The 26,833-nt window shown below is 40.8% G+C and overlaps 1 protein-coding gene across 4 annotated transcripts in view; it reads right to left on the bottom strand.

Moving 5' to 3' along the window:
• The window catches only part of CCDC83 (coiled-coil domain containing 83), a 31,845-nt gene extending 7,914 nt beyond the window's left edge, over positions 1-23,931 (bottom strand). Inside the window, exons 1-12 of one of the 4 annotated variants that reach the window (XM_076328417.1) lie at positions 23,860-23,931; positions 21,836-21,958; positions 20,483-20,600; positions 17,454-17,538; positions 15,291-15,459; positions 14,524-14,691; positions 11,647-11,738; positions 10,405-10,473; positions 7,808-7,929; positions 6,682-6,767; positions 4,993-5,177; positions 2,969-3,145 (exon numbers count right to left, since the gene is read on the bottom strand). In XM_076328417.1, the coding sequence (XP_076184532.1) occupies positions 2,969-3,145; positions 4,993-5,177; positions 6,682-6,767; positions 7,808-7,929; positions 10,405-10,473; positions 11,647-11,738; positions 14,524-14,691; positions 15,291-15,459; positions 17,454-17,538; positions 20,483-20,568 (1,239 nt within the window). In that variant the 5' untranslated portion in view covers positions 20,569-20,600; positions 21,836-21,958; positions 23,860-23,931. The remainder of the gene's footprint in view (positions 1-2,968; positions 3,146-4,992; positions 5,178-6,681; positions 6,768-7,807; positions 7,930-10,404; positions 10,474-11,646; positions 11,739-14,523; positions 14,692-15,290; positions 15,460-17,453; positions 17,539-20,482; positions 20,601-21,835; positions 21,959-23,859) is intronic. The other 3 variants (XM_076328416.1, XM_076328418.1, XM_076328419.1) reach the window with 3 other exon arrangements.
• Between the last annotated feature and the right edge of the window lie 2,902 nt (positions 23,932-26,833).

Below are 26,833 nucleotides of genomic sequence, written 5' to 3'. Positions count from 1 at the left end.
TAGTCTGCAGAACATGAGCTCTGAAGTGTAGTGTTACAGAGAAATGTCCTTACTTCGACCATGGGCTCAAAATCCAAGGGAAAGTCTTTTTCAGAGGAACGTCCAGCTGCAAAACATCAGTGGCTTAAGACGCTAATACCATTAGAGTCTCCGTTCCTTGCTTGTCACTACAGTGTAACTTTTCAGTCCATTAGCTTCTGCCTTGACCTTATTCTGGCAAACTCCTTTTGGCCCACAGAAGCAGAGCATTTAATAACTTCTCTCTCAGAAAGCAGCCAGACAAGAACAAATGCTGCAGAACAAGTCTCCTACCCTCATTTCCCAAAACATGCAGGTCTGAACCTGTGGAAGGATTGCCTTGTTATATAACCTGGCTGCAAACCTCTCAAAAACCAGACCAAAAGTAAAGTAACCTACATTCCCCGCAGCTCAGGCTGGGGAGAGCTCGTACTTGCACAGCCAGACTATAAGGCAATATAATCCGGTTGCTTGACTCTACAGGGAAGTTGGTCTGAGAGGGTTCAAACCAGCAGTGTGCCACGGTAAGCAGCTCCTTTAACAGTTGAGTGGATACAGGCTAGCAGTGCAGCCCACCCCACTCCGTGGTGCTTCTTCGGCATTTGGTGGATTGATGTTTCTCAGTTCCAGCACGTGGACGTCAGTTCTATTAAAATGGCTTGTATTACCACATGCTTACATGCAGCTTGGGTGATGCTCATATTTCTTCAACTTTGAATTTCCAGTGAACACTTGTGAGGTTTTTTTCCTGTTGACACTGCAAGTTTCTTAGAGTTGCGTGCCAGTTAAATACATAACTCCAGCTCAACCGAGGCTTTGTTTGGATTATAGTTGTGGGGACACATGGATCCTTTTCTGCATCTTGTAGCCTAACTAGTGTCCTATGGTTGGCTTGCGCAACAGAAACACAGTACAGATATTTCATAATGCTGGGAATTTAAGGGTGACTCCTGTAAGTTTTGTCCTAAGTGGAGTCGTGAACCCCGACTCCCATTGATAAGCAGGAGTTGGAAGCGTTGGCTGTGCTGCCAGAAAGTGGACTGATCAGCCCTCTGTTTTACAACATGTTGCTCATTTCTGAGAGATTTTGCCAGTAACAAAATTATCAAATCCAGACGCCTCATTTGCTGAAGACCTAGCTTTCTCCATATAAAAGCCTCACGCTGGCCTGAATACTAATCCTATAGAAATCAAGGGGATTTGGGACACTTCACTAAATACGTTTCGCCACAGGCTGTTGCTTCTGGCTTGTGCAGGCTGCCTGTGGCTTGTACCCTAATTAGCATGTTTCAGATTTCTTTTTAACTCCCTCTCACCCACACAGGCGTTTATGGTAAAAGGCTAAACAGTGGCTTCAAGAAGCACAGTTTCTTTTTTCCAAGGTACAAGTTTATGTTGCCTGCCATATGTCCTACACGTGGTGGTATGCAGTATGAGCATAATCAAAGAGAAGCGTAGAGACTGGCCCTACATTTACATTGCTAGGAAATGTAAACGCCCTTTGGGGAGTGGTGGGAAGAAGGAGAGGCCTTTCTTTAACTGAAAAGCTGTTCAGCATAAGCCATATTCTAATTCTGTGACTAAAAGAAAAGCTAAACTAATCACTGAGCAGAACTAATCTCTCTTTCAAGTAAGCCACTTCATGGGGCTTGCACTTCACCCAAAGAAAGCCAATGTAGCCAAGGGGAGGCTTCTGTTGCGCTGAAAACATTACCACCTCGCAAGTATGGATCCCCTTTCTCTCAGAAACTCGAGCGCTAGGAGTCACCTCAGCCTTTGCGGTAACTCAGCTGGGTTATGGCAGGGACATGTCCAAACTCATTTAACTGTTTACTACATGGCAACGCAAGTGAGATTCGGTCTGAGATTAAGGCTCCTACCTTTACATGTCTGCTTGTGAGCCCGGTTTCTGAGGAGCTGCAATCAGTGGAGCCCAGAGAACAGTTCAACTCACCTGCAACTCAAGGAGACACCTGCTGGGCAGGAATATCTGAGCTCGCTTGAAAAATGAAAAATGTTTGCACTGAAGTACAAGATGAGACACTGCATAGATACAGGTGGTTTAAAATGTTTAAGTTTCTTAAAAAGCTTTATTCCAAACAGCTGATTAAGCCGTCAAGGGTTTAAATCAGATTATTCAGTGCTTTCATGAGTTTCTAAATAGGATATGCGTAGGTCAGATGCTTACTTGTGCCTGTGGGGAAGTAACTGCATCATGTACTCTTGATAGGGTGTCCAGGATGTGCAATGAGAGTGGAAAAGAACCCCACTGAATCAATGCACTAAGATAGATATATGTTCACAGAGACTAGCCACAAACCAAAGATACAGGGTTACACAATGTATTTGGCCAATTCTAAAAAAAAAATATATATATATTTTAGACTGATGATGCTCTGGGGTTTTTTTCCACCCAATTAATTTCTGGTTTTTTCAATATATTTAAGTAGGGGCTTTATGGAGACAGATAAAATGCATCCAAACATTCAATTTCTAGCAATAATTGAATTATGCTTGGATAAATTAGATTCTGCTTTAGCAGGGTATTAAGTATTTTGTAACAGGTCTACATTTTATGGCAGCCTGCCTTTACCCATTCTGTGTCTGATCAAGAGGGAATTCCACATTTGACAGCTTGCAAGTGAGGACCACAGAAACTAAATATTAACTCAGATCCTTTATTAGATAGATGTGCAGCTACTTGGATTGAGAAGCCCAAGAAGTGCACAAGAGTTCTCACAGTGGTAAGGAAAGCAACCTTTCAATTAACCGTCTGCACACAGACAGACCTCTCATTAAACTCATATGTGTAAATCATGATTTGGGCACTCAAAAATAGTTTCCACAAAGCCCAGTGCCACACAATCGCTGAAGAACAAAGCAAATATTTAATGAACTGAGAATGTTACGTTTTTATGTTAACAGCGCAGCTTGTCTTTTTTTAACCAACCTTTTCTTTAGATAAGGCCTTGATCATCTGAGCTGTGATGTGCCCGTCTGATTTACCAATAATGCCATCTTCTCTGTGGTTCCTGCCTGGCATTTCTCCTGGTTCTTTATGAATAGGCACGGCTCTTCCAACCACACACATTAGCTTTGTCTCCAGAGGACCCAGTTTTAAGTATTCCTTAAGAAGAAAGAATATTATTCTTCCACAATTACATAGAAAAGCAGCCGTTCTTCAAAAAAAACAGCAACTTTCCTTTTAAAAGCAACTGTAAAGATGCTGCCCTGGGGTTGCTATGTTTGGTAATGTCAGTGTTAATGGGCTTGGTTTACAAACCAGCTCATCTTAGGAGGCTGCAGCCCTGCTGCCCTCTTCTCTTCCTGTGTGTTTTCACCAATGACACTTTCTCTGCAAACCAAACTCTGCTCCCAAGTTCAGTTCTGTGAAAAGAATTAAACTAATCCAACAGCTCACTACTGCCAACGGAGAGAGGTCCGAGTCCAGCCGTGTGCTTCCACCACGTCTGTGCTGGCTCTGGTCTCCTCCAAGCCTCTAAGTCAAATAGGTTGACTAACCCAACAAAAAACTAATTCAGGAGAAGAAAAAAAGGCAAGCTTTTCTGCTGGGTTAGTGTGTGAATCAGCTACAGAAAAGGCTGATGTGCACTACAGGTTCCCTAAGGGCAGAAGCAGGACCATACAGCCAAGGCCAGGGAGAAGGAAGAAGGAACCCTACAGTGCAAGCTCTTGAATCACCTCTATTTAATAAATGCTTTCATAATAGTTGCCAATGCAACTCCACTCTTTGCAATTATACCTTCGTTATTAGGAAGTACAAGAATGTCAGCAGCACCTATGGCCCTCAGTGGGGTGGGCTCGGCAGTGCTAACAGCAGGAAGAAAGAAGTAAAGCTAATATTCCTCTCCCAAGGCAACAACTGCAAGGTAACACCTGGACAGATTTTTTTTGTTAAATGTTCAGCTTTTTTCTGTAATGACTCTTCAGGACAGAGCCACTCCTTAAGTTAGCCTCTGATCAAGGCAACAGGATGATTTCTCTGAACACAAGTTGCAGGGTATTAATCAAACTAATGCCAAATTTCTAGAAAAAGAGTTGTTGTTGGGTGGGGGGTTTTTTGTTATTGTTGTTTTTAAAACTCATTATTGAGTAAGTTTGAATAGAACATTCAAGAGTAAAGAAACATTATGGAGAAGTATCTTTACACAGCAAGCCCTGCAGTCTGCACCACATCTATATCATCTTTAATTTGCAGTAGAAATAGATGATGTAGAGTAACGTATTTTCTGAGAGTAATTAGTTCTTTAGAAATGTATTCAAGTTTTCGTAACTCAAGAGTGTAGTATCAAAGGCACCCAGGAAACATCTTTTTGCAACCTAGGATCGAGGATCTCCTGAAGCAGGTGCCACCACCTCTTTCGAGAACCACGCAAACTCTGCCTATTTACATATAACCCGTACCTTTGTATTTTCTCAACCCTTGTGTTTTGCACCCAGGAACACCTTCATCCTGGCTTTCTGTTGAAGGAATAAATTCCTTGTTGATCCTTTAATACTACTATGCAACATAAATTCTAAAGGACCAGCATCCAAGCAAACGAGTCTGTGCAATATCATAGAAAACTGTCACTAGGTGACATTCAGAATTCTTTCTAGGGGGAATTTGACACTCACATATGCTGATTTCTAGGACACCATTCAATTGCCAAAATGATGTGTCCTGTGCTATCAGAAATGCCCTAAGGCATCCAAAACATCCACATGAGGCTGGCCCGTATGACACAGAACCTATGCTCTTTTGGCCCAGCATCCAAAGGACAGGGAGCATATTAACCATCTCAAATAGCACCAGATGCCTATGATTAAGCATCTGAATTGTACACTAGGTAAAAGTCATTGGAGTTTTTTCTGCCATAACACCACTGGGAATAGAATGCTCTTGGCAGTAGCTCATGCTCCATACTGAAATGTGTTTGTGTCAGTGAAAGATCCGATTACTTTAACTCATACCTGGAAATCTCTTTCATCTTCATACAACAAGCTGTCAAGAGTTGGAGTGAATGACTTTTCCCACAGCTCCTCATCACTGTCTTGAGGCTTCTCATTCTCTGTTTTAGACTGAATCTTTGGAAAGGCATATTTTTTCTGACAGGGGACTGTGGCACTTCTGAGGCTTTCATCTCCATCTGTCTTTACTTTTTAAAGAGAAGACAATGATGTGTATGTAATTGCTAAGCTTTATGAAGATCAGAATTAGTACTTGGTATGAGCATTGCCTGCAATCTTCAATGTGGCTTGGCCAGTGCGATGTAAAGAACAGCTTGGTAGGATTTTTAATTGGCAATCCAAGCCAAATGTTGATTTTGCTCACTGATTTTTCTATGTTTATTTCTGTTCACAATTTCTGATCAAGATCAGGGACTGAAGTTGGTCGGAAGTTAGAAGTAATGGGTCTGTGGGACAGGGCAGGGGAAAAAAATGAGCTTTTATCAGTTCAACTTAAATCCTATATAGCCCTGAATAGTTAAAAAAATAGGAAAGGCAGCAAAAACAAGTATAAACTTTTTCTATATCTATGGATGTATCTCTATATGTATATATATACAAGTTCCTGAAACACAGCTAGTCTACTTATAACTCCCCTGAAGAGCTCACATTTGTAGTTGACTAATTCTTAGGATGATAGACCATTCTGGACATGGACTACCAAGTTATATGTTTGCCCAGGACAGTGACTTGACCCCAGCTTATTGGAACAAAACCTACTCCTCCCAGTAACTATTATAAAGGTCTAGCAAAGGTAATAGAGCTGAACCGTTCAAAGTAAACATATATCTAATTCAGAAGTCTTAGTCAACATGTTTGCTGGTGCCTGATGGTTCCAGAAAGGCCCACCTATGGCTGGAACCGATCAGAAGTTCAGCAGACTCATTCATGTATTTGTAAGTGTACGGCTTCAATTTTTGGAACTTACCTCTTTGATTTAATTTTATCCTTTTTTCCCTCTTTCTTCTACTCACACAAAGTGAGTAAATAAAACGTGATACTAAGGAATCCACACAAACCACCCTGAATGGATAAGCACACTCATACGGTCCTTCTTGCCTAATGGTATACCCTTTTCCTGGGTACACCTACCAGAATAGATGGAGATTCAGCCCAAACTTCAGTACTGCTTACCAAGATTTTCAGTTCAGGCTGAGCTCCATGCAGCTTCATCTCCTCTTACTAGGGATTTATTTATAATTTAACTCCAGTGTACCTCTATGAGCTGAATGACGGTAAAATGCATGTAGACTTGAAGTGAAAGCCAGCGTAGAGTTCAAGAGTGTCCTCTCAGGGACAAGATATAATGAGGTTATGATGATATGGGTCAGTAAAGAACTGATTAAGATACGAATTGTATCTTCATAAAAGATGGCCGATCCTATTAACCACATTCCAGGCTAGCTCTGTATGAGTAATTACATTCAACGCTCTAAACACCAATTTCAATTTTAACACTGTATTACAGGCAGATTGTGGTTTTGTCTTCTTAACGCAAACTACAGTCTATCATTGCTGTGGTGGCTGCAATGAAGTGGGAAATTAAGTGTTTACCATGTAAAACAGGCAGTTTGATAAAAAACTTCAGAAATATAAAGTATTTAAATGTTCAGTGACCTATCAGTTCTTATAAGCTGCTGGTATGTGCATTACCTGCATACTCTCTATACTCTACTTCTTTCATTTCATCCTTAGGAAATTCATCTTGCAAGCCAGCTGCCGGGGTAAGAAACAAATGCCTATGAAATTAAAAAAATAAAGTGAAACTCATATTAGAGGTCTGAATTTTCTCTATATATTGTCCTGTGCAATCTTTTGGGGTGGGCAGGAGGGCACCCTTTCTGAAAGCCATTTGCTGCTTAACCACAAATGCAGAATAGTGCAATGTTTTAAAAATGCAATGGAGGCAGCCAGGTAGCTTAGTGGCTAATACGGTGCTGTTTTTTATTCTTTGTGCCTAAGTTCAATTATGTCCATGAGACTAAAAGAAAACAAATGTTATAGTCTCCAGTCAGGCCAAGATTCAAACCACAGCTGGCAGCTCTCACTTAAAAGCAGTCCAGAGTTTGGAGAGGAGAGAAAAATGTTCACTTCTTAAGACTTGGAACTTTTTTATGCAACATGGCTAAAATCACTGAACTGGGACTGGAAAATGGAGATGGATCATTCCCATCGTTACATTGTGCTTTTGATACCATTAGTGTTGACATTTTGCAGCTAAATTAATCTTTCTCCAGGGAACAAGTTAAATAATTTCAATACAAAAGAAACTAATACTACAGACACTTTTACAGACAGACCTATCCCAAGGCCTCTCCCTTACTCAGTACCAGGTTATCTGTTTCGCTTGAGATTGCAAAACCCCATATATTTGCATATTAATCTTCACATTCTTAAACATTTTGCCAACACTAAAGGAAAAATCTATTACTCAGCACTTAGTCTGAAAAGCTGGGTCTGAGACAATTACAACAGAAAGAAACTATTTCCAAGCCCCAATGGTATCCCCACTAAAAGAAAGTAAGCGTCACTAGGTCTTAATAGATTATTAAAGAACCCATTTTCTTCCCTGAATTTTGATATTTAGGAGGTTACAATGTCACTGCCATCCTTCAAAGACACAAATCCTACACATATACTCAGTCAAATCCTGCCTCCCCTCAACTAGGAAACTACCTTGGCTTTGTTGTGGGAGAGCCCAAATAGATCTAGAGGCAGAAGGCAGCATTATCTTTTAAAAAAATTAATCACTTCTGAGTCTGTAAAGGCATCATTTTACCTGGGTACTCTCAGATTCTGAAGTCTGCTATCAATCAGTTTTGTCACTAAAACAATATTTTCTTCTTCCAGGAGCTGAATAGAGGCTTTCAAATCGCTTACTTCCTTTTGGTATATCTTAACCTTTTGACAATTAGGGGAAGAAAAAAAAAAAAAAAAAAGGATCATCTTAGAAAGACTATACCCATTTTGGGAAGCTTTCATAGTAACTATCTTAATAGCACATAGCTAGAAAGAATGCAGCTGTATCAGCAAGACTGCATATTTGGTGGAGAAACATAGTGCCACATTTTCAGGCAAAGGGAAGGCCTTTCTGGTTCTTTCACACCTTTATTAGAACCCTTTACTGGCACACCTGTGTCAATCACAGCCGCACATTTGGGCTATGCAACCCTGATAGCAGAACCTTCTCATGTAGCCAAACAGGTCTGGTAGACAGAAGCTCTGGATTTTTCTTTTGCTTTCACATCAGAGCTTTGAGAGAGAAAAACCTTCTTTGTAGAGTTAAATTCAGGCTCTTGCTCAGTAAGTGTTGCTTTTCTAATTCCTGCCTATACGCAAAACCTTCTTACCCAGAATTAGCAAAGCTTTCAGTCCAAGTTAGCCACAACATTGGCTAAACCCCAGGCTCTACTTTCTTTTGGACTGGTAATCACCCATTATTGCCAGGAACTTATATTAACCAAAGGATACCAGTTATTCATCTCCCACAATTCCTCTCACTTTTCCTGAAGTACAAATAAGTTCTTCCCCCCTTCACTGGGAGGTGGAATGTACTATGGGAGGAATACCTTCCCAGAAATCTTAGCCATACGCATATGTTTAAAAGCAGTACCAGTACCTAGTCATCTGAATGCATCTGTTCTCACCGAAGGCAAATTAACCCGGCTATAATCATCCAAATTTGCAGTTAAAAACTAGTTCCCATTTCTCCCAGGGGTTAAAAAAGGTGAAAATGACAGGACATTAACCAGTAACAGGATGTGGCTTGGCACGATGAGGTGATGCAGCTTTGCACCATCTTGGTGTGACACAGTACCCAGGAAAAATCTGTTCAGATTTGGAGGCAACTAGTTTAGACCTGTTTTGGTAAGTCATTTTTCAGTTCAGTGGCCCAGCTGGAAAAATTATAAATTTTGAACCAGGACAAAACTGAAATTTTTGGTTTATCTCCCCAAAAGAAAATACTGGAAGAGTCTGTCAGCTACATATAAACATTAGCCTCCAAGAAAATATTTCATCTGTATAGGAAAAGCAGAGAAAATGAATGTGTGAATTCAGAGGACTGGAGAAGTTAGTGATAACAGTTTTGTTTTCCACAATAATTCAAAGCACTAATTCATAACATCGGAAACTAGTAACATAGGAAACTAATTCATAACATAGGAAACCTCTAGTTGAGAGGAGAGAAACCCAAATCCCTCAACTCTGAGGTGAGGGCCTGTCAGGACATGAGTACTCCAAAGTGGATCTCCCTTGTTGAGACTGCCTAATGCGTGTAAAATTCGTAAGCGTTCAGTGAGACAGGGAGATGGGAAGGGAATTCCTACTCATTCACTGGTAGGATGCATAGGTTCGAGCTCCTGTTTGTTTATACAGATTAAAGCATTCATTCTCTCCTATTGACCCCTACCTCATTGCCTCAGAACCTGTGGTTTGGACACCCTCCTTGGAAAGTTAAAGATGTAGGCTCAGAGCTCATTAAAGGGAAGAAGGAAAGTCGTATCCCTGCATACTGGCAAGTATCTTAAACTAGTAAGTAAAAGGGAGAAACCTCTGCCAGGTTTGTTGATGTGGCACTGAAAAATAATAAATTCATTTATTAATTCCTAAAAACATTTTGCTCAATTCTAAGCTGTGAGGTTGTAAAGGTGGGAAAGGGTATTTCCTCCCTCCAATCTCTTGATTAGATTTGATCACAACAAAGAATCTGTATTGATTGGAACAAACACAATCAAATTTTCACCACAGAAAAATCAGTTTTCTAGATTTGGCTTACAAAAAAGATTTTCCTTGACAAGAAAAGTTACACCTGTCTAATATATAGCTCTAAATTGCCATTAAAGGACTGTATAAAAGCTATAAAGTAATCAATTACAACTATGTACGATTTTTATTTTCCTCTCTTCAGTGTACTAATCTCCAGGGTTTCTTTATTATCTCCCATTTAAAACTGTCTCAAGCCCTTTCTCCAAAAATGTTTCCAACATCCATATCCATTTTCTTTCTATACGGTAGCACTAGAACTTTAATGCAATTCAAAAAAACACTCATCAGATACTTACACGGTTGAGCCTTTACACTGTATAGTATCCCAATCTCAGTAGATATAAATACTTAATTGTATGGAACATTGTAGTCCTTCATATAACTGCTTGGGCAGGAAAATGGGTCCTTCATTTGTGAAAGCAGATGTTCACCTTTTACCCTTATTCACCACATACACTGTTTGCTAGTCAGGATTACAGAGTAATTACAGGACAATTGCTCTCCCTTTCCTAGGAAAGTCTTCAGAGGCCTGGAAACAGTTATGACTGTAGGCCATTGTATTTCAAACCTGAACTGCCATGAAAAACTGTACACAAGTGGTGCTCTTACCTCTTCTTTTAGCCATTCATTCTGTTCAATTTCTCTGCGACTGTTTTTGTCTAAGTATCTTACAGCATTCTGAGAAAACACAATTTAAGATCATCTCATCTGAAAGCAGGACTTTGACAGTGCTGCACACTATAAAGAAGAACCGTCAGCTGTTTAGCAGGAAATAATTAAGAAACATCCACACAACAGACTGTAGCATCCCCTAAGGGATTACAAGGGGATTTAGTCCACAAGGCCAGCTGTTTCTTCTCCATCATCCTGCCTAGTGCAGTTTATATGTCAAGCAATTTACCAATATTTTCTAATTTCCCATATTAAAATAGGACGTTTTCTTTTTGCCTAAGAAGTTCTGCTATGTTCCCACTACTGCTCAAATCTTCCTGTTTTCAGGATATCCAAACCTTTAGCTATTAAAAAACCCAAGCAAAATCACAAATGAGGCAGTACTGATCTATGACAAATGACTTAAACATGTAGAGGTCTATGCTAACGAGCCAAGGCTACAATTTAATTATTGATGTCAGTATGAGGAAAGGAACAACAGGGCGGGAAGATGCCCCTATAGATCACCACAAACACAGTCCTTTGGATTATGTTCTCACATGACTGAAAATCCCAGCACTGAAGTCAAGGAATTGAAACACCTAATGGGTCCAACCAGCAGTTTGTACTGAAGTATGCTTGGCATTTTGTGAGTGTAAGAAATCGTCACCATAAATACTCTGTAAATCACATTTGCAAATCAGAGCTGGCAGAAATGACAAAAAAAAAATCTCTATAACAATAAGCCTAAATTTTACTGTAGACTGTACTATTTTGGCATTTTAAAAATGTTGTACTTTACAAGTACAAAACAACTTTTTTTTTTTTCAAATTGATGTCTATTTCCATGCAGACAATCTCTTAGTGTGTTATTGGTTTTGAAATCTATGCAAACGTCAAAATCAAGGTCACAGCAAAAGTTCTTCAACAAGCCATATCAGTGCATGGTGCCCCAGTTTCCCATACCTCATTTGTAAAATGCCCACACATCTACTCATTTTTAGTCTGATGTAAAAAAAATTGCATGTGTGTATAACAATAACCAATGCCATGTTTAGTAAGAAGACTTACAGTTTATTTTACTCTCAATTTATTAGAAAAGTTCCAAGTCTTAATTCAAGTTAAAATAATTATTAATGCAGAGTACATGAATTCTAACTATGATGCAGTTAGCACTTTTAAAAAAGGCGGAAGGAATACCTCAGGGGCCTGTTCCTTACTTAACTTCATGTGCCTTTCAAGCAGCTTGTCATTTTCTTCTTTCACTGCTTTCAAAGCATTTCTATAATATTCTTCAAAAGAAAAAAGAAACTCAGAAATCATTATCTGACATCAATTTCTCCTGACAACAAATAGATAATTGGCATATTGTTCCTAAACTGGAACTTATCAGCCAGCATGACATGCAGAGATGCTCCACAGAAAAGGGTTCAGACATCCTTCTCCATAGAAATTGTCCTCCTAAGCCCAAAGGACAGTAGTGTTAACTACAAAACTAGAAATCTGAAGTGGCTTACACGTTTCTGTTGGCAACTAGAACAGCTAATAAACTGAGCAATTCTCTGCTAATGATTGGTATCTTATTGGTATCTTAACCTCTCTATTGGTATCTTAACACTAAATTTTGTCTCTATCAATAGCAGAGCTCCTGGAACCATGTGGGAGATTTGCTTAGAAAACTTATTTTTTAGGTATAGCAGCATATTGGGTCATCTTGTGCACTTGGCATTTTTTTTCAGACAGTTTTTATACAGAGCCTAATCAATTTTCTGACTTATCTAAGCCTTCCAGGGGGTTTTAATTTGACAATAGGACAAAACAGAGAATGTGGCAATTGCCTCAATGATTTGCTTTCATTGTTACTTGTGGTCATTATTTAGAAAGTGTGTCTTGTGCCTAACTGAATTTGTTTGGCTTCAAGTTCTAGTCACCTGCTATTTAATTATTTCATCCTTCCCTTCAGCTGTTTTTGTGCTATTCTAAATAGCCCACTGCTGCCAGGTATTTTCTCCTTTTGAAGGAATGAATGAGATTGTAGTAATTTTCTTTGAAGGAAGGCACTTCATACTTGTTCCAGAGGCTTGAAATTCAGCCTAGCTCTGCACTTGTGTTGCAGACAGCCTATTGCTGATCTGGCTGTAAATGAGTATCTGGTCACGGACCCACTGTGGAGTCAAAGGCAGTCAAATATGAAAGGTGCATTAGTTCTTAATTTAACACTGTGGAAGCTGGCCTGCCTTAATCAATCCACCATCTAGACTTGACAGAATGAAATGGAAGTACTTACATACTATAATTAATTCATCTTTTCATTCTTTCAGACAGCTAAACAACCTGAGTTGTACTAGGAGAATGAAGAAAAGGCGGAACTGTTCAGACATACTTATTGTTTCTAAGGAGGCTATTTTCCCTGACTCTCTCACTGCAACACTGTTTTCCCCAGACCTTACGTAAATGTATGGCTCTCTTTTGCTTCCTCTCCCCTCCAGCAATTTTGTTTAAAATGTCATCTCCAGACCACATGAACTGTGCCAGCATCAAGCCCTTCAGTGGTACCTACAGAGACCAAAACCTCTTCACCTGTGCTTATTCCCTAAGCCTGTTACACATTCAAGGAGTGAACAAGCCCAATTTGCTTCATTCTGGAAGCTTGTTAGATTCCCCCCCCCCCCCCCCCCCGGTAGGCTAGAAGACTCTACTCCCCAGCCACTTTATAAGTTTGATTTTGGAAGTTGAGTAAAACAGTATGTTAATATCCAGTACTGGCAGCATCATTTTGCAGTATGTTAATTAGGTAACTGCTATATGTACCCCTGTCACAGTCTTTCGATAAATACACTTCCGTTCAACCGCAAATTTTTGGCTCTGTACCCTGTGACATGCAGGAGGTCAGACTGAATGTTCCTACTGGCACATTCTGGCATTCTATATAAAAGCCCATTCTCTTTTTCATTTCATATTTCAGCAACTCTATAACAAAATTTTAAATTGATTAAGAACACAGAAAATTCATAATGAAAAATATCAACCTCTCCTGAATACAGAGATAGATATCTGAAAAACTATCTGGCAACGTAGAAAACACAGTGCAGATCTTAATCGTGATAAAATATGTTTCAAGAGACAAAAAGATAGCTAGCTGGCTCTTTTCCACAGTAGTTGATGCCTGGTAATGGTTGGCACAGAATATACAGAGACCCTTAGAGCAGTGTCACTGCCTGTTACTACCAGCTGCTTGGCTATGGTCATGCATACTGAGAGGGACATAAAGGAAGAAAACCAGGACACCCTTCTCCCATTAGAAGCATGGGTTATGTAACAGCAAAATATTTAAATGATTTTAAAATAATGCAGTAGTAAAGAAATCTTTGTAAAGCACTCAGCACCAGAATACATAAGCTGTCAATTTAATTCCACTGTTGTATCAGTATCGAAACAGTTCCCAGTATTTGTATATGTCTGTACTGGCAATTTCGCAGGACCTCATACACGAGACTATGCAACTAGGAGGCAAAGTTCAGACCACTGGCTAAACAGCTCCCTCTAGTTCTGCATTTAAACCAGTATGCTCAATTCAAAAGACTGTTCCAAGAATGAGCTCATACTACTTTCCTGTCAACGGAGTTTTCAACATGTGAAGTGCTTGTAGCATGATGAGAAGCAACAAGAGCGGAGTCAACATTTTCAAGTATGACTGCTAAGGGAGGCTGTGTGTAGGCGACCTAAATACATGTAGACTTATTTTTAGAAAACCGCTGTCCTTCACAGTAACATTTTTAAAATATGGGTTGCCTATATTTTACAAGAAAATCATCAGAAGACATGGTTATCGGTTTCTTTAAGTGTTCATAATTTCTGCAACTTCATAAAACTTTTTAATAAAGGGACTTTCATGGAGACAGAGAGAGAGTTCTTCCATTCTATAGGATTATGCAGCCTAGTTTAGGTGCACTGTCTTGGAAAAGTTGATGTAAGTTACTATAATTTGACATCAAACTAAATTTATAATTTAATTAATTCCCAGAAGTAATACAGAAAGAGCTTGTAAGACATGCATTACACTAGCTGTAAACTGACCTGTAGCCCTGTGAAGGTCATCTTTGACTTCCTTGATGTCTTTTTCCAGATTCATAATCTTGTTGGCCTGTGTTTTACTTCCTACATTTTTGTACTCCAACCAGTAATCCCTCTCACCCTGCTTTACCGAAAGTCTTTGGCTAGTTTCTTCAATTTGGGAGTGCAGATCTATTAAAATAAGAACATCAGAAGACAAGTACATTACCAATTTTTCGAACTGACAGTTCATAATTCTTACAACTTCATCAGATTCTTTAATAAAGGCGCTTTCACTGGGATTGGAGAAAGAAGGGTGATTCTTCTACGCTGCAATACATTACAACATGATGGCCTCACATAGTGCCAAGGGGAGAGAACGGTTCTCACTGAAATGTTGTAACCAAAGACACACGTCTCCCACTGAGAATCTCAGGGATGGCAGCCAGAACTTTCAACAATCAAAACTGGTCATTTTTGCTGCCATCAATAATTTTTTTTTTTTTTTTAATCTTCCAGTGGAGCCAGTGCATAGGCCTTTCATGAGTTTCAACTTTATAGAAAAAATGAAGCCTCTGTACTTGCACAGTAATATACAGCACTTGAAAGGAACAAATTTACTTATAAGCCCTCCACAATCTCATACCATGTTGAGAGAGCTTAATTCTGGGGAGGAAAAGCTTTATGCTTTTTATGCAACAAGGAAGTTGAATCTCTATTTAAAATGCAAAAAAAGTACTCAATCCCAACTGTGTAAACTGCAAACCACACTTCCACAACTCACAATATACCTTTCAGAAGTTGTTCTTTGTCCTTAACATACTGCCATTTTGCTTTCAGTGACTTTTCCACATCATCCCTAGTTACAACCTCTTTTTCATCTTGTTGTTTCTCCTCTTCTTCTATTTGTCTTAGTATGCGCCTGATGTGTGCCTGCTGTTCTTCCTTCAGAAGGTCATTCTGTGAAAGAACAACAGAAGAAAACATTAAAACATTTTTAAATTAGTTTTCAAAGTGACAAACTTCAGTAACGAAGAAAAGTAAAATCTGACCTAGTGCCAGGATGCACTGCAAAAACACTCAGCTAAACATCTATTCTTCATATTTGAAAAGGACGGAGCGGAAATTTGCAAGTCTCAGAAGTTTCTCAGTAACTTCAAGACCATTACAAGGAAATGAGAGACAAATGACTGCTGTACTTGGTGCAGCACATCAACAGTCCTCCATTGCCTGGAAAAAAGTTCCTTGTGGGTCAATTTAATAACAGTATTTATTTGTAGGAGTTATTTACTTCACATCAACATTCTTCATGACAATGTACCGCCTTCATGTAGAAATGTTGTCAGACAATCAGGTCACTTGTATACAACCACAGTAGAGAGTCTTGTCAGAGCTGGAATTAGCTACACCTACTGATTCCACAACTGTGATTATAACCCCTTGCCATGACCCTCTCAAGTGACACTCAAATTATTTGAAATTACTGATCATGTATGTTTGCTCCCAAAGGATACCATAAAGGAGCAAATAACCATACCAGCCAAACTGTAACAGTGACTGTGCAGTAGGGAGAGTCTCAGGCATTCCTCACTTCTAGAAGGATTAACTCTAAACCACTCAGAAACATTAAGCAGGAAACAAAGAATAGAGCTCAAAGAACTGTCAAAACATGGGTAAATTAAACAAAATAGCACTTCAAGCATGCCCTGAAGTACCTGCACAGTCTAAAATATGAAGGAGTCCTTGAAAGACCATGAACTAGCAACAAATTGGGGGAATAACCATAAGAGACTTCAGATGTCTGCAGAGAGAAGAGCCAAATGCCACTTCCACTGATAGTTAAGGCCACAAATGAAACACCATCCTTGGATGGCTTCAAGACTGAAAGGAACACCACGGAAAGCAGAACAGATGGGTACTTACAAAAGCAGGGCAAGCCTCAGGCCTGGGAAGGACAGAGACATTGTTTCAATGTTTCACTGCTATAGGAAGTGCAGGCTGCAACACTGTTTAATCACATGATCCAGTTTAAGGATTTTTGAGCGATTTGAATTCATTTCATTAGGTGACTGTATATATATCCACTTTCAAAGTTCACTGCTCTCAGTCATCAGATGCCATATTACGGTTCTTTATATACAGTACTTTATACAGTTCTTTATATACGGTTCATATATATGGTTCTTTAAAGTGTCACTCTAGTGCGATCAGTAGTTACATAACCTTGTTCTAAAAATGACCCAACACAACCCTTAATCCTCAAGAAAGTGAGTCTTCATCAAGCAGTGCTAAAAATTGCACCTAGACAGTTGTGTGATGCTCTTTCTTCTTTGCTCAGTTTCCACTGTAACTAAGTTTGCAAGAATAACTAAACTCTTATAGAAACCTGCACAATTCCATTACCTCAGAAGTGAATCAAAAAAGGCCAGCAGATCTCAACACTTGGTTAGATCTGCTAATACTATTGACAAAAATGAAGTTAATGCCGTTTATTCTTTGTACGCTGAAACATTGAGGAATATTTGCAGGATTGTTTAAAAAGGCACATCTGAACGTACTGCAGTAAAGTTACCTGCTGAAAGGGGGCTTGCTGTCCTACGTTTGCTGCAGAGCAAGATTAAATCCTTAGGCGGTTACTGAGGATCTCATTGGAAAACACCTTCACTGAACTCACTTTACCTTACTGCTGTACCCTATTCTGCAATGTTCTACTCCTGCAGCTCCTTTTTTGCATGGTTATATTTAGGACATTTATGCTTTATGTCACATTTAATTCAGATAACACTTTAACTTTTAGCACATAAAGTGACTCTCTAGTTTCATTGACTGTAAGAAATTCACTGCAATGACTAGTTTTAGTGAATGTAGTATTAGGATTAAAAGAATAAAATTGAATCTGTGAGTTAAAATACCATATATAAAATGTGTTGGGAGAAGGATGCATGGTCACTTACTCTTTCATTATATTCTTTGTTCTTTTTTTCCACTTGTTTCAGATCAAACAAAACCCGATCAATTGCTGCTTCTTTTGTCTCAATTCTGTGGAGAAAGAGTAAAGAAAGAGACATTCTCACAGAATCAGAAGAGAGAGGAATATTATTTAAGCTAGATTAGATGTAAATACTACTGAAATGTTTATTTTCCTATCATATTGCTTGACTCATTTGGGTAGATACCACTGTCTGCTTACTACACATAAAGAAATGATTTCCCATATACATCTGGACCTACATGTTAGTTTGGATCTCATACTCCTACTGAGAAACAGACTCCCTGATTATACTGTTCCTTTGTAACTATTAGAGAGGATTAAGCTGGTTTATTCTTTCTGGACATGCTTTAGCTGACCTATTGCACAGGTGTCTCTTAGGACAAGATTATTTGTGCTCCAGAAATATTTATTACTCACAACTCACTGTAGAGGAAGCCTAGGCAACTCACTCAGATATAGGTCAGATGAATCCCAAACTGGAGAATTAAATGGGATTCAATTCTTCTGAAAATGTGGTTTGTTGAGCTTCACAAACTGCATTTGTACACCAAGAACTTGTTAGCCTTTAAGAAGCGCTAAAGGAATAGGGACTGCAGCCCAGGTAGTATCCTCTAAGTATGTTTATACATTTTTGTCAAAGAACTAGCTCACTGCTTTCACAATTTTCATAGACTACTTGTCATCCTCTTTGCCACAGCTGTAAAACAAGTATTTTTTTCTGGTGTTCTCTCTTCTAGAATGAGAAACACTGGATTGCAAATGATGTCTATTTGCAAAATTCTCTGTAATCTTTCCCTCTGTTCCCAGAACTCATTCACCACATGGCACAATAGAGGCAAATATTACAATTATCACAATATCTTTTAGTGTTTCAACAGCTATTGGTCCTTGAGTTTTTGGTTTGGGGTGGTTTTGCCCCTCCCTGTTTTATTAAGTTGTTTTAAAAGAATATCATTTTTTCCTGGCTAAGTTTGGATCATTCAGTCATGCAAATTGCAGGTTACTAGATTTGCATCCTCTGGTGTCAGTGTGCTCCAAGGTATTCTTCAGGTTTTCCATTAAGTACAAGTATATTAGTTAGAGAGACTAGAACAGAGATATGGGGGTATGGTGGTGATGGCTACAGCAAAAATATATCACTTATTAGACAGAGGTGACAGCTTGGCCACACAGTGTGACCTCCTAAAATACCTGCCATTTTAAACCATTTCTGTAGTTTGAATACTGATGCTGATCTTAATTTCTGCTACTTTAAGATTTTCCATGAAGTGGCAATCTACATCCATCACTTTGTTAATGTCAAAAATTTGAGAGGAGAATTTGCTGTTTTGTCTGCTACATGTTGGAACTTTCCTCTTTAGATTATTTTTCTATGGTATTTGTCAGATTAAAGCTACAAAACAGCTAGATTGATGATTCCTTTGATACTATTTTTCTCAACTCTGTATACTAGGTTTCATCTAGATGATTTAATCATCTAGAAACAACACTCCTCTCCAGTACCATGACAGTTTTGTCAGTCATCTATAGGTTGTTACTAGGGCAAGTAATTCACAGGATTGTTGTTCCTAACCAATCCTGAAACAGAAAACTGTACTGAAAATGCAAAATAACAAACTCGCTATGAACAGCAACCATTCTTCAATGTACAGAAGAAAAAGCAGGAATGGAAGTTAAATAAATACTACACACTTGATAAATCCTAAAGCAGAATGCGACAGGTATTCACTTGTACGATTATGCTGCTTTGTTTAATCAAGTGGTACAGAGAAGTTATAGATTACAGAGGTGAAGAGAGAGAGGGAAAGAGAGAGCAAGAGGGAAAGAGGGGAAAGAGGGAGAAAGATAAAGACAGAAAGAAAAATACTTTTCTTCCCGTTTTCCGCTACTGTTGCTGTAGGAAGTAAATATCCTGTGTCAGTACAGCATCCATTTCAGTGGAAGACTCTTCAGACAAATGAGTCATTTGCTTGGATATTTGAATATGCATAACAATAATTTTATCAGAAAGTGGTGTGGTTTTTTTCTCAGCCTAGTAATACAGTTTGCTTATTTCTTAGCAAAATAGATGGGTTGGTTTGTTGACTTTTGGATGGTACTTATTTGTGACATGATTCAGCCAAATTTGGTCTGTTTTACTATGGAAACTTGTACTCTGTTCTTTGTGAAATGAAATAGAAAATCCCACATAAACCCTGGAAACTCCTATAGATGTCACTAGAACTATATGTGGTTGCTCTTCAGTTTGCTTACCCCGCTTTTGATTTCTACACCAAGGCACTACTCCTTGCTCCCTAAATGCTGATAATTGTTGAATATCGGATGCTGTTGAGGTTTTTCCCTTTCAATTTCTGTCTCTTTGCTAAAAGTCACAGAGCTTAATTTTTCTCCCTTTAATCATCTACTCAAGAGATTGGAGATCAAAAAAAATTTGACTATTTTGTAACTACTTCAGATATTCCCCTCTTGGCTTTTATTTTTCTCTGCTTGATTTTAAGAGATGTTTAAGTTATCCCTCCATTATTTTCAAATAAAACACTTTCCTTTGTGCTCTGCTCTCAGCTGCACCAAGGGAGCAAACTGTAGGTCCTGAGGTTCTGGCTAGTGACTACATGCCTCTGTGAACACCAAGGAATCCTAAAAAACCCAATCAAATATGATCTTGCAACTTCAGAGTATGCTGATCAAAAGCTTGCTACTAACAGACAAAAATGTGAGGGTTTTTTGTTTTTAATAAAACTCTTTTTCCCAAGTTATAACCTAACGGCATAAAATTATTTCTGACCCACTTAAATTCTTTCTTATAAGTATAGTTTAAAAAGTGTATATTTCCAAAATAGCCTTGAGAACCCAAAACAAGAACACAAAAGAACAGTACACAACTGCCACAGTCAATCAGCTCTGGCTTTGAATTGGATAAGTTGTCTTTGTTATCTGCTTTATCCATTCACATATTCTATATGAGTGAAAAGTTAAATACATTAAACCTACTGAAATTCTAGTAAGGCTTCTGGGAAAGCTGATTCAGGTTCTGTAAGTTGCTCTTCTGGTTTCTTGTCTTTCGTCTTCTCTTCCATACTTTTTGTTGTACTTGTTTTAGAAGTTAGATCTAAAGGGAGGAAAGGGCAAGCAGAAAAAAAGGAAGGGGAAAAAAAAAAAAAAAGAGAAATGAATTATTTACAAAATGCCATATGTTCACCAGCCTTTGTCACTAGTGACAAGTTCTTAACAGTTCTGAAATACACAAAACAAGATGTTTTGTTGACAATAATCCTGCTCAGGGCAGCACTCAGGCCCATGTTTTCGGGACACGCTGTATTGTCCTGAGTAAAGATATGTTCGTGAACAGTGGCCTCTATCACTAGTTACTTATTGCATCCCTTGCTGTGGGCTGTGTTTTACATTCTTGCAAAGCAAACAAGCAGTTGTTTCTTTTCCAGTCCTTTGTCTCTGTTTCTTTACCAGGCTTGTTTTATCCACTTGTCCACTTTAGTCCACTTGTTAATATGCATCTCTCCCTCTCCTTCTGTTCTCCTAGCCCTATGAATATTTGCCTTTCACTGCAACTCTGATATCAGTTTTCATTGTCAGAGCTGGAACAAAACCACTGTCTGAAGGGATATGCATGTCAGCAGTATTCCCTGGGTGTGTTGTCACAACTACCAACCTCAGAATTCAACTGACAATGAATAGCTCTGTAATGGAACTGGTAATATCTTACATAAAATAAAAAAGTCACAAGGAAAGAGCGCTTATGAAGATTCCTCACTTTTAACAGTCATATAATCAAATGCCAAAACCAGATTAGTTCATATAACATAGGAGGTTTTCTTACTGAATGAGTAGAAACATTGTATATAACCCCTTTTCATATTAAACTGCTTTGCTGAATTCAAGTTCTGAATTCTAACAATTATCGCTCTAATAGCTAAAATTGATACCAACTTGTTCTGTGACTAAATACAGCAGACTGGATACTTTTTCTATTAAAATGAGCACAAGGAAACAGAAAAATAACAGTGGAAAGCCACATAGCAAGCCTGCCAAATCGATGTAAAATCAAGGGAATGAAGTTAAACCAACTACCGACAGATGCACTCTAACCCATACGCTGGCGCATGCCTTCTTGCTGCACTCACCATACCCTGAAGCAAGGCAGCAATGTCAGCTTTCTGTATACAAAATAACCTTCTACCCTAAAGGAGTAGTTGGTGCCTGCTGATGAAACAAGTGAGGGTGCTGAGGGCAGGCAGTGTGCTGTGTATTGCAGAAAGGCATGCAAAAGGAATGCTCACTGTGTGGCAGGCGGCTCTACAAGGTAAGTGAAAGAAAGGGCAAACATACCTTTATGTCTATCTCCCCACGCAGCTCCTTAGACCTTGGAATATCTTTTTCATAATGTTTTATCCAGAATTTTATTCCCACTCTGTTGGAAACCTGCTTGTGCAGATTTTTTCTGTTCTGCTGCTGAAAAAAAGTTCACATTCATAGGGACAATTGCCTACAGCTGTCAATCACCCTCTTTGCACCACCTGACTATTTATGCCGCAGAAACAGCTAATTCCATTCACAGAAACCTGGAAAATTCTGACTCCCACCAGCAATATCTTCAACTTCTGAAGTGTTCCAGATCAAAAGTTTTAATGGTTGCTACACATTAGTAAAATATTTCTACTGTGGAACTTCAATACAATCACGCCTGTGTCACAGTATCACCACACGACTGCAGTAAACCTTACTGACATTTACCATCCAAGAAAAAAATCCTTTTGTACCTGAGCATCCACTTGAGTCTGAAGCCATATTAAATCCTTAATATTCACACACAACCTTTGCAGGTACCAATTCAAGTTAAGCTTCAGTTTATTGAATACAATATTTTTCATGAAACTTTTAAAAATCCTAAACACATGGCTGTTGTAAGATTGAGATTTTAAAAAAAGATCAAGTGAATTCAGAAAAAATCTCACTGAGACAGGAAGTTAGGTACTTAGCTCCCCTAGACCCCTTTGAAATTTCCAGCCCAAATGCACAAGTGCAGGATACATTTTTTAAGTATAAAAAAGAACCTGTCATCCTTCTTCAGTGCAGAATTAACTGGGGTGGTATTGATTCCACTTTCACTTGAGCATTTATTTTACTGATTTTCCTCAGAAATGGAAGATCACTGCAGCAATCCCTAACTTTTGTTGTTGTTGTTATTGTTATTATTATAATTATTATTATTATTATTATTTCTGTCCCTTCCACTAAATGGATACTCAAATCCCCTGCTTAAAACTGGATACAAACAGAAACATTTGAGCAACAGTACTTTGAAAAGGTTTTGGGTTTTTTTGGAACTCCAGCCTCAGGTGAGCTCCAGTGATATATTTATGAAATTCTTCCTGTGCAGGGAGCAACAAGAAAGCCTCCAAGCTGTACAACAAGGTAAAAAAACCATACTGTAATAACAGATTTGCTGGATTTTGCAAACCATAGAAAATACACACACATGAGAGAGAAGGAAACATATTTAGGGGGACTGAGAATTGACTGCAGATTTTAAACCAGCAGGAAAACATTTGCAGAGGGCAAGATTTATTTCTTCTCCCAAACAAATAAATCATGAGGCATAACTCTTGACAGACCTCCGCGATCGCTACCAGCACTTTCTCAATCAACAACTACACTGCCGTTACATCCTTAGAAGAAGCAAGCAGATCCCGGTCACTGCAACCCAACTCCTGTGACTTTCTAGACACCCATCACAGGGACCACCTGTATGGTGGCTCACCACTCACATGAGCTCAATCACTGTCACCAGTGCCATCCACACCAGCACTTGCACTCACACTATTACCCCTGTACCTCAAGCAGCTGCATTATCAGTAGCCTCCGCTCCCTCAGTCCCCATCAATAATCACCTCAGCACTCTGCAGCCACACCGTAACTCCTTCCAATCTCCAAAGCAGGCTAGCAATTCCCTCCGCCCTCAATCCCTTCCTGTCTAACCCTTCCTGCATGTCCCTTGCACATATTCCCCGCTACCCCCTTCACCACCAGGCATCTCAGTGGACGAAGCTGGGCCACCCCTCACAGCATCCAGAGCCTCCCTGTCCGCAGCCATCAGACCCCACTGGTACTGTCACTCTGTGCCTAAGCCCCTCCGTGCTGTCCCCCAGCACCTCCGAGCACCCACCACCAAAGAGTTCCCTATACGGCCAAACTTTGAGGTATCTCCCCCCACCCTGCCACCACCCACACCCAAGTCCTCCTTATGGCCCCGGGCACCTGCGCCACCCCCCCCCACACACCCTCAAGGCCTAAACGGTCACCACCGCACCGCCCTGGCACCCAGTCACCACCCGTGTCCCTGTTGCACCCACACACTGTTTCTACTCGGCGGCAGCCGCCCCGGCTTTCCGCAGGCCCCGCCGCTCCCGGCCCCCCGGCCCGGCTGCGGGCGGCGGTCAGTCAGGGCCTACCGCGCGCCCCGCCCGCCGCGGCGCCACCGCGACGCCAACGGCTGCCGGTCGCCAAGGCAACGGGAGCCCCCGCCCCTCCCCGCCCCTCGGCGCGTTCCGAGGGGCAGCGGCGCCCCCTGGCGGCGGCGCGCGGCATCTGCCGCCGGGGAGAAGCCCGCGAAAAGCGCCCGGCCGTCCCTCAGCGGGGAGAGCGGCCCGCACCCGAGGAGTGAGGAAGCCATCGCTGCGGGGGGGGATAAGGCAAAACACTTCCGAGCCTCTCCTATAGCAACAGTCAGGTGCAATGGCAATGTGATTCCTGTACTGGCACCCCACCTTAGGAAACGAGAAAAGCAAACGTGAACAGCAGCACAGGGGTAATTTAAGTCCTGAGAGGGATTTCCATGTAGCAAAGGTCATTTGAGTTTCACCCAAATGGATACCTATGGTGGCAGGCTTAAAATCATGAAGTAAAATTGCAGCTATCTTCAAGAAAAAGACCATTTCCAAGCCCCATAATGGCAGCTGCAGTTCCACACCGAATGTGAACTGGGTCAACCACGACTGCAGAGCTGCTTTCTCAGGAACAAGGTCCCTAAGCCGTCCAAGGCACTGAGACGGAGCAAGTTCCTCCACCCTAGTAACAGGCAGCCATACACTACTGCCTGTAACCCCCTTTGCCCCATACACCAGTGTTGTGCATAAAGCCATGCCCCAGCAGTAGGGACAGGGCGTATGAAGATGGGAAGGAGAGCTGGAGGCTGATCCCGAACTACTTCTGCTTCTCTCTTGCTGGCCAGTGGACCTCCATTGGTTTTGGATGGGCTCTGTATGTCATCCTCCTTCACAGACATCAGTGCCTGAGCCACGTTACCCTGGGAGCCATAGTCTACCACAAAAATGAATTGTGAATCACTATAATAAACCCTTTGTCCTCATTCTTGGGTGAAATTCACATTTACCTACTTGCTGAGAGTTTTTGGCCAGTCTTGTGGGATCTTACGTTATCCTATGACAAGTCCTGTTTGACATAGTACAGCAGTGTCTGTAATTAAGGCATATTCATTAAAGCAAGGGCAAAACACTTTTAGTCCTGTGGGCAAAGATCATAATTTGCAATGCATCTATATTGAAGATAGTAGGAAGATGCTGTTTATGTTCATTCAGTGGCCCCACATAACTGTTCAGATGAGAAAGCAAAAAAAGAAACAAACAAAAAAGCCAAATAAAAAAAAACCCCTAGTAACTTTTAATTTCCTTCTTCTATATTATGGATTGAATGGTGCTATTAGGACACAGTATCCAGCTGACACATAAGCCAGGCATCGAATAGAAGGCAGGGAAAAAGAAAGAACAACGTCTTAAGTCAGCTGGCAAAGATAAACACAGCTTTGACCTTTGTACTTTGTAGCACAAGATCTTTAACTTGGACACATTTAAATTCCACTATGTCAAAAAGTAACAGTGCTTAAACTTGACTGTGGGCAACCTTTGCCTTTTTCTATTTGCATGGGCAGACAATACTTAGATCTTTTAGAAAGTCTTGTCTTACATCCCGAAAGAGAAAATATTATGATCAGTGATGCCCATCTACAAGAAGGGCCGGAAGGAGGATCTGGGGAACTACAGGCCTGTCAGCCTGACCTCGGTGCCGGGGAAGATTATGGAGCGGTTCATCTTGAGGGCGCTCACAAGGCATGAGCGGGACAACCAGGGGATCAGGCCCAGCCAGCACGGGTTCATGAGAGGCAGGTCCTGCCTGACCAACCTGATCTCCTTCTATGACCAGGTGACCCGCCTAGTGGATGAGGGAAAGGCTGTGGATGTGGTCTACCTGGACTTCAGGAAGGCCTTTGACACCGTCTCCCACAGCATTCTCCTCGAGAAGCTGGCGGCTCACGGCTTAGACAGGTGGACTCTGCACTGGGTCAAAAACTGGCTGGACGGCCGGGCCCAGAGAGTTGTGGTGAATGGAGTTCAATCCAGTTGGTGGCTGGTCACGAGCAGTGTACCCCAGGGCTCAGTTTTGGGGTCGGTCTTGTTCAATATCTTTATCAATGATCTGGACAAGGGGATCGAGTGCACCCTCAGTCAGTTTGCAGACGACACCAAGTTGGGCGGGAGTGTTGATCTGCTGGAGGGTAGGAAGGCTCTGCAGAGGGACCTGGACAGGCTGGACTGATGGGCCCAGACCAATTGTATGAGGTTCAACAAGGCCAAGTGCCGGGTCCTGCACTTCGGCCACAACAACCCCATGCAGCGCTACAGGCTTGGGGAAGAGGGGCTGGAAAGCTGCCTGTTGGAAAAGGACCTGGGGGTGTTGGTCGACAGCCGGCTGACCATGAGCCGGCAGTGTGCCCAGGCATCCAAGAATGCCAATGGCATCCTGGCCTGGATCAGAAATAGTGTGGCCAGCAGGAGGAGGGAAGTGATCATGCCCCTGTACCCGGCACTGGTGAGGCCACACCTCGAATACTGTGTTCAGTTTTGGGCCCCTCACTACAAGAAGGACGTGGAGGTGTTAGAGTGTGTCCAGAGAAGGGCAACGAGGCTGGTGAGGGGTCTGGAGAACAAGTTTTATGAGGAGCGGCTGAGGGAACTGGGGTTGTTTAGCCTGGAGAAAAGGAGGCTGAGGGGAGACCTCATCGCTCTCTACAACTCCCTGAAAGGAGGTTGTAGCGAGGTGGGTGTCGGTCTCTTCTCCCAAGTAACTAGTGATAGGACGAGAGGAGATGGCCTCAAGTTGTGCCAGGGGAGGTTTAGATTGGACGTGAGGAAACATTTCTTTACTGAAAGAGTGGTGAAACATTGGAAGAGGCTGCCCAGGGAAGTGGTGGAGTCCCCATCCCTGGAGGTATTTAAAAGACGAGTAGATGAGGCACTTAGGGACATGGTT

This window comes from Aptenodytes patagonicus, chromosome 1, assembly GCF_965638725.1.
Source record: "Aptenodytes patagonicus chromosome 1, bAptPat1.pri.cur, whole genome shotgun sequence".
In the NCBI taxonomy this organism is placed as follows: domain Eukaryota; kingdom Metazoa; phylum Chordata; class Aves; order Sphenisciformes; family Spheniscidae; genus Aptenodytes; species Aptenodytes patagonicus.
Note: the sequence above shows the minus strand (reverse complement) of the source record. Positions and strands in the feature narration are given on the sequence as shown.